Here is a 7,491-nt window from a genome sequence, read left to right as displayed (position 1 = left end):
CAGGCATGAGAGGTAGTGCCTTGCCCAAAGTTACCCATTGAGATTTATGGTGGAGATGTGACACTGAGCCCCACAACTCCAAGCCAGACACTCCAACTGCTGCATCTGCCTGGCCTTCCGAGGTTGGTCACTGCAGCATGTTGCCAACAGGACTGGTTCTTTTACTGGCTCCAAATGCAGTGACCAAACCCATGAGTGAAGGATAGGAGGTGTTTATCCTAGCTGGATTACAGACAGAATAAGCAATACTTATGGCTCCTTCAGACCCTAGGAACCCCTCAGAACAGCAGTGGATAGACTCCTATAGGGGCTGGGATGCAGGGCCTTTATCTATGCCGTGGTTCTTTCCAAGCCCCTGTTATCTCTTACAAACAAACATTCTCAGCGACTGTATGGGATCCCAGTGCTCCTTTAACAGGCAGCTGACCTTGAAACCCCACCCAGAGCCAAGTGATAGATAAGAAATTAGCCACTTTATCAACAGGTGTCCAATACAAGATTAGAAATGCTGCAGGCACCCCCCCCCCCAACCAAGGTCTGGGCACAAGAAGAGTCCTTGCCGTACACCACTAACTTCTCACAGTACAAAAGTCTTCCACATTTCCACTGCACACAGGAAGTAGCCCTGTACAGGAGGACACTTCAAGGTTTGATCTGTGTGGATGTGCACTTGTGGGGAAAGAGGTCGTGTCATCGTTCTTGCTATCAGTTCCTGCTTCTGCTTAGGAGGTACATAGGCCGAATCTCCCCCCAGCTCTGCGCATTACGAGCTGCCCATGTCATTAGCTCAGGGGCTTTGGCAAGAAACACTAACAGAAGAGTGACCACATCACCTTCAGCTGAGTGGGCCCTAATAGGCTCACGTCCATAGAAATGTCGGAACAGTGCCCCAAGCTGGTAGCTCATGCCAGGAGATCTTTCCAGCTCCTTCAAGGCTGGCAGTGTGTCCAGGCAGCCGGTGCTCGGGGGCAGGTCAGTGTCCACTCGCCACAGCTCTGCACGAAGCAGGGGGAAGTCAAAGCCAAGGCCATTGTGAGCCACCAAGCAGACTGGGCCCTTTTGCCGCCACAGAAACCCTTTTAGTACATCCACCACATTGCGGTTGAAATCTGCTTTGCAATTCTCCTCCAGATTTTGGTTGCTCAGCCCAGTAATCCTCTCTGCTTCAAGGGTGAAGGGCTTTTGGGGATCAACGCAGAGAGTGAGCTTGTCTATGATGCGGGGTAGCTGGGGGGTGCCCGGCAGCGGAGAGCACTGGAGTGAACGGCGGTGCACAGCAAAGAGGCAGAGCTCAGCCAAGCGAGGCTGGTCATGGGGCAAGCCGGTGGTTTCAAGATCGAGGAAGACAAATGTCTGGAAATCCTGCAGAGATGCCATGGCTGGCACAGAGGAAAAGAACGTTAGAATCTTTATATACGCAAGCAGGGATTAAATCCACACCACCAGGCCATAAGGAAAAGCAATAACATGAGCGCAGTTCTCCCCTACATGTGGAGAGACAGAGCTTCAGCTCACACAAATGCCACAGCAGTCTCAGCTGCACTGCTAAACTTCAGAAGTCGCTCATCTCTTCACCAGAGGTAACAGCTCCACCCAGGCTTGCATGCATAACACTTCCATGCACAAATCATCAGTCCCCCACACCAGCAGTGAACAGACTGATAAAGGAGAAATTACAGCCTAAATACAAAAGTACAATAGAATAAATCGTCAATAAAAATATAAAACAGCAACAACCCAGATACACCACGAATTGAGCACAAATTGCATTTGTACTCCCACCACAAAACAACTCTCCACACCAGAGGTTTCTCCCTGGAAACAGCTGCAAATGCAGCAAAGTTCTTACAATTGCTCTCCAGGGCAAGACTAGCCCGCTCCACTTCCTGGCTTCTCAACAGGCAGCAGTACACCTGGTGCAGGAACAGGAGCAGCAAAGAGGGGCCAGGGAGGCTGAAGTTGGCATTTGCCTGCCAGGCAGCAAGTGGTTCAAGGTGCCATTTGAAGGAGCAAATCCTTGGTATGTTGACACTCTCTGTGGGCAGAGGTGGGGCATTCTGTCACTATGGATAAACTTTTAAATACACCAAAAATGATTGACAATGGGATGAAGAAGAATGTCCCTCTGCGTACTACCTCTGGCCACCCCAGTCACAAAATCAGACTGAGGCATGAGCACAGCCAAGGTGAGGCCGGGGGACAGCTGCCCCCCTCCCTCTCAAGAGTTGTTGAGTTGTTTTGGGGAAATCATGGGTAAAAATATCCCCCCAAAAGGGGCAGACTTTGGTGGGGGGGGGGCACAACCTCAGTTAACTGAGTACTTTCAATGCTTTAAAATGATTTTTGTCATTTTGATCGGGAGCGGCCCCTGCCCCCTGGCTATGCCCATTCCCAGAGCAATGGACAGGAGCCCTGGACGGCAGACTTCTCTCTCTCAGCAATCTATAATTTCACATCAGATCCAATAGGGTCCAAATGCACTGCCTGTAAAGGGTTTCTGGAGTCACAGTGAAAAGCTTTCTGAAAAGTGTTGTTCTCATCATCTGGCAATGGAAAAAAGCTCCATTCAATCCTAGTTCAAAAGGCATGCAAAAATGAAACAGCAGGAGGCACAATGTGTGAATGTAGCATGGAAACATGTAGAATGCTCTTCTTGTCACATGCACACACAATGTCACAGAACTAGAGAGTTAACTCAAAAGGACAACCCAGTGATGAAGGGAGTGCAGCGTGTTCCAGAAGACAAGTGGCTGGTGCTTTAAAAAATAAGCAGAAATCGACAACAGGAGAGGATGAGCCTAGAGACACAACAAACTGCTAAAACTGCATTGTGGGGCAATATGTATTTTCCTCTCCTATTAGCAAAACTTACTGGGTTGTATCCAATGTTTGCTTTGAGAAGACCCATTGAAATTAATGGGCCAGCACTAATCATGTCCTTTAATGTCAATGGTTCTACTCAAGAGTACAGTATGGCTTTATGTTGGATACACTATTCAATCTATTTATCTTTTGGTTTAAGCTGTTTCTAAGTGACCTTTCAAGACAGTAACATTTCCAAGGCAACATACATTAGAATCATAGAATCATAGAATCATAGAGTTGGAAGAGACCACAAGGGCCATCGAGTCCAACCCCCTGCCAAGCAGGAAACACCATCAGAGCACTCCTGACATATGGTTGTCTAGCCTCTGCTTAAAGACCTCCAAAGAAGGAGACTCCACCACACTCCTTGGCAGCAAATTCCACTGTCGAACAGCTCTTACTGTCAGGAAGTTCTTCCTAATGTTTAAGTGGAATCTTTTTTCTTGTAGTTTGGAACCATTGCTCCGTGTCCGCTTCTCTGGAGCAGCAGAAAACAACCTTTCTCCCTCCTCTATGTGACATCCTTTTATATATTTGAACATGGCTATCATATCTCCCTTAACCTCCTCTTCTCCAGGCTAAACATGCCCAGCTCCCTTAGCTGTTCTTCATAAGGCATCGTTTCCAGGCCTTTGACCATTTTGGTTGCCCTCCTCTGGACACGTTCCAGTTTGTCAGTGTCCTTCTTGAACTGTGGTGCCCAGAACTGGACACAGTACCCAGGTGAGGTCTGACCAGAGCAGAATACAGTGGCACTATTACTTCCCTTGATCTAGATGCAATAGTCCTATTGATGCAGCCCAGAATTGCATTGGCTTTTTTAGCTGCCGCATCACACTGTTGGCTCATGTCAAGTTTGTGGTCAACCAAGACTCCTAGATCCTTTTCACATGTACTGCTCTCAAGCCAGGTGTCACCCATCTTGTATTTGTGCCTCTCATTTTTTTTGCCCAAGTGCAATACTTTACATTTCTCCCTATTAAAATTCATCTTGTTTGTTTTGGCCCAGTTCTCTAATCTGTCAAGGTCATTTTGAAGTGTGATCCTGTCCTCTGGGGTGTTAGCCACCCCTCCCAGTTTGGTGTCATCTGCAAATTTGATCAGGATGCCCTTGAGTCCATCATCCAAGTCGTTGATAAAGATGTTGAATAAGACCGGGCCCAAGACAGAACCCTGTGGCACCCCACTAGTCACTCTTCTCCAGGATGAAGAGGAACCATTGATGAGCACCCTTTGGGTTCGGTCAGTCAGCCAGTTACAAATCCACTGAGTGGTAGCATAGTCAAGACCGCATTTTACCAGCTTCTTTACAAGAATATCATGGGGCACCTTGTCAAATGCCTTGCTGAAATCAAGGTAGGCTACATCCACTGCGTTCCCTTCATCTACCAGGCTTGTAATTCTGTCAAAAAACGAGATCAGGTTAGTCTGACATGACTTATTTTTCAGAAATCCATGCTGACTATTGGTGATCACAGTATTCCTTTCTAGGTGCTCACAAACTGTTTGCTTAATGATCTGCTCCAGAATCTTCCCTGGTATTGATGTCAGACTGACTGGGCGGTAATTATTTGGGTCCTCTCTTTCCCCCTTTTTGAAAATAGGGACAACATTTGCCCTCCTCCAGTCTGCCGGGACTTCGCCTGTTCTTCAGGAATTCTCAAAGATGACTGCCAGTGGTTCTGAGATCACATCTGCCAGTTCTTCTAATACTCTTGGATGCAGTTCATCTGGCCCTGGAGACTTGAATACATCTAAACTAGCCAAGTATTCTTGTACTATCTCCTTAGTTATTCTGGGCTGTGTTTCCTCTGCTGAATCATTTGCTCCAAATTCTTCAGGTCGGGCATTGTTTTCTTTATCGGAGAAGACTGAGGCAAAGAAGGCATTGAGGAGTTCAGCCCTTTCTGTGTCCCCTGTTTGCATTTCACCATCTTCTCCTCTGAGTGACCCCACGGTTTCTTTGTTCTTCCTTTTGCTACGAACATACCCATAAAAGCCCTTTTTGTTGCTTTTAACCTCTCTAGCAAGCCTGAGTTCATTCTGTGCTTTAGCTTTTCTGACTTTGTGTCTACACGTGCTGGCTATTTGTTTGAATTCCTCTTTGGTGGTTTCCCCCCTTTTCCATTTTTTGTACACATCATTTTTTAATCTTAACTCAGTTAAAAGTTCTTTAGATAGCCACCCTGGCTTCTTTAGGCACCTTCCATGTTTCCGTCTCATTGGTATTGCCTGAAGTTGTGCTTTTACTATCTCCCTCTTAACAAACTCCCATCCATCATGAACTCCCTTTCCTTTTAGTATTACTGTCCATGGGATCTCGCCCAGCACTTCCCTAAGTTTTATGAAGTCGACTTTCTTAAAGTCAAGAAATTGAGTCCTAGTATGTTTGGCTGCTCCTTTCCGCTGTATAGTAAACTTCAGAAGAGCATGATCACTCGCGCCTAATGATCCTTCCACTTCTACCCCACTAACCAGGTCATCAACATTGGTTAGGACCAGATCTAAAATGGCTGTTCCTCTTGTTGCTTCTCCCACTTTCTGGACAATGAAGTTGTCTGCAAGGCCAGTGAGGAATCTGTTTGACCTTATGCTCTTGGCTGAGTTTGACATCCAGCAAATATCCGGGTAATTGAAGTCCCCCATTACTACTATCTCCCTTCCTTTTGCATGCTTGGCCATCTGTTCCAGGAAGGCATCATCTATGTTCTCCGTTTGGCTTGGGGATCTATAGTAAACTCCCACAATGAGGTCCCTGTTATTCATCTCTCCCTTAATTTTGACCCAAATGCTCTCACTTTGGCTTTGAGGTTCTAAATCGTGGATCTCTTCACAGGTATACACATCCCTGACATATAACGCCACTCCTCCTCCTTTCTTGTCTGGTCTGTTTCTCTGAAATAGATTGTAACCCTCCATTTTTACATTCCAGTCGTGGGACTTATCCCACCAGGTTTCAGTGATGCCTATTATGTCATATTTAGTTTGCTGTACCAAGAGCTCAAGCTCATCTTGTTTATTACCCATGCTTTGCGCATTAGTGTACAGACATTGAAGTCCATTAATCATTCCCCCGTGTCTCTTATTTAAGGATTTTTTCCTCCCACCACTAGGTCTGCGTGCTGTTTGCTCCATTTGGTCTATGACATTTGGATGATCATCTTCATCAATTGATAGACTCCTACCTTCAGGAGCACTGTCTCCCTCCCCCACATTAGTCAGTTTAAAGCCCTCCTGATGAGGTTTCTGAGATTTTTGGCAAAAACATTCCTCCCAACCGTTGTGAGGTGCAGCCCATCGCTTGCCAGAAGTCCATCTTCAAGAAACTGCAGTCCGTGATCTAAGAATCCAAACCGTTCCTGTTTACACCATTTGCGAAGCCAGCTGTTCACTTCCACTATTTTTCCCTCTCTCCCTGGGCCACGTCGTTCAACTGGGAGGACAGATGAGATGACAATTTGTGCATTTAATTGCTTCAATTTCCTGCCCAGAGCCTCATAGTCTCTTTTGATCTTCTGGAGGCTATTGATAACAAGTATACAATTTCATGAATCTCAAAGTCTAAAACATACAATTAAGTTGGCTGACAGGGGTTTCAGGATCAACAGCTATGCGAGCCAAATGGAGCCCCCTGAATACTGTGCTAAGTAGCGGGACCAAGAAGAAGGGAAGGTCCTCACTCTCAGGCTCTACTTTGTGGGCGCCCACAGCCAGAGAAGTCCGGCCGGCCGCCACCGGAAAGCAGGAAGGCTCAACCTGACGGGCTTCGGTCTAGGAAAGCAATTTACATGCTGTAACCCCCGATGCACACCCACAAACTCGGGAGCAAGTGCAGGAAATCATTGGGACGCGCTTCCAGAGGGGGAAAAGCAAAACCAAACCGGGGGGCAAATCGCACTCCTCCCAGGGCTTAAAAAAGCGAAGAACAGAACCTTGCGATTTTCCTCTCCGCAGTTCATTTCCTCCACCCGCCCCCTTGAGAGGAGGAGGAGAAGAAGAAGAAGAAGAAGAAGAAGAAGAAGAAGAAGGAGAAGGAGAAGGAGAAGGAGAAGAAGAAGAAGAAGAAGAAGAAGAAGAAGAAGAAGAAGAAGAAGAAGAAGAAGAAAACTCCCGGGTCCCCCCCCCCCAGTGGGCCAAGTAAAACTCACCGGATGATCTACGGATGATCCCGGACTCCCCCAACAAACGCAGCGAGGACTTGGGCTTCTCAAGGCGGACTGCGGGGAAACCGAAAGCAACATGCTCGGGCAAGCCCGGCCAGCCCGGCCAGCCCGCCTCCGGACGTGACGGCGCGGTGGGCGGCGGGGGGGGGGGCAAAAGCGGCAGCTCCACCCGGCCGGGACCGGGAAAGCGCATCCATCAGCTCAGCAGCCAAGGACCGGAGCTATTCGATTGGATGCAACCCCCTCTTTGCCCTCTAGAGGGCGCTGGCGTAAAAGAGCCGCTCATCTAGAGTCCCTAAAATGGGCAGACGAGTCACGGAATCCGGGATTGAGCATTACTTGCTTGCTTACTTACTTACTTATTCATGCCCCTGACTTACTTTCTTTTCCCCTGAGGGGTTTTTAAGCAAAAAATTTCAAAGTGGTTTACATTTAACAGCAGCAGCAGCAGCACTCAGACCTG

At 47.5% G+C, this 7,491-nt stretch overlaps 1 protein-coding gene across 2 annotated transcripts; it reads right to left on the bottom strand.

Annotated features, from left to right (window-relative positions):
- Nucleotides 1-454: 454 nt before the first annotated feature.
- TREX2 (three prime repair exonuclease 2) lies at nucleotides 455-7,130 on the bottom strand. 2 transcript variants are annotated; one of them, XM_079958829.1, is made up of 2 exons: nucleotides 7,010-7,130; nucleotides 455-1,379 (listed from the first exon to the last, which is right to left on the bottom strand). In XM_079958829.1, exons 1-2 carry the CDS (start codon nucleotides 7,104-7,106, stop codon nucleotides 706-708), a joined length of 771 nt encoding a protein of 256 aa, XP_079814955.1. In that variant the 5' UTR covers nucleotides 7,107-7,130; the 3' UTR covers nucleotides 455-705. The 2 variants fall into 2 exon arrangements, with proteins under 2 accessions (XP_079814955.1, XP_079814956.1); XM_079958830.1 differs by having other exon boundaries at nucleotides 7,014-7,068.
- Nucleotides 7,131-7,491: the final 361 nt, after the last annotated feature.

Source organism: Podarcis cretensis (assembly GCF_951804945.1).
Source record: "Podarcis cretensis genome assembly, chromosome: 17".
In the NCBI taxonomy this organism is placed as follows: Eukaryota; Metazoa; Chordata; class Lepidosauria; order Squamata; family Lacertidae; genus Podarcis; species Podarcis cretensis.
The sequence above is the reverse complement of the archived record's forward strand: the minus strand, read 5'-3'. Positions and strand labels throughout refer to the sequence as shown.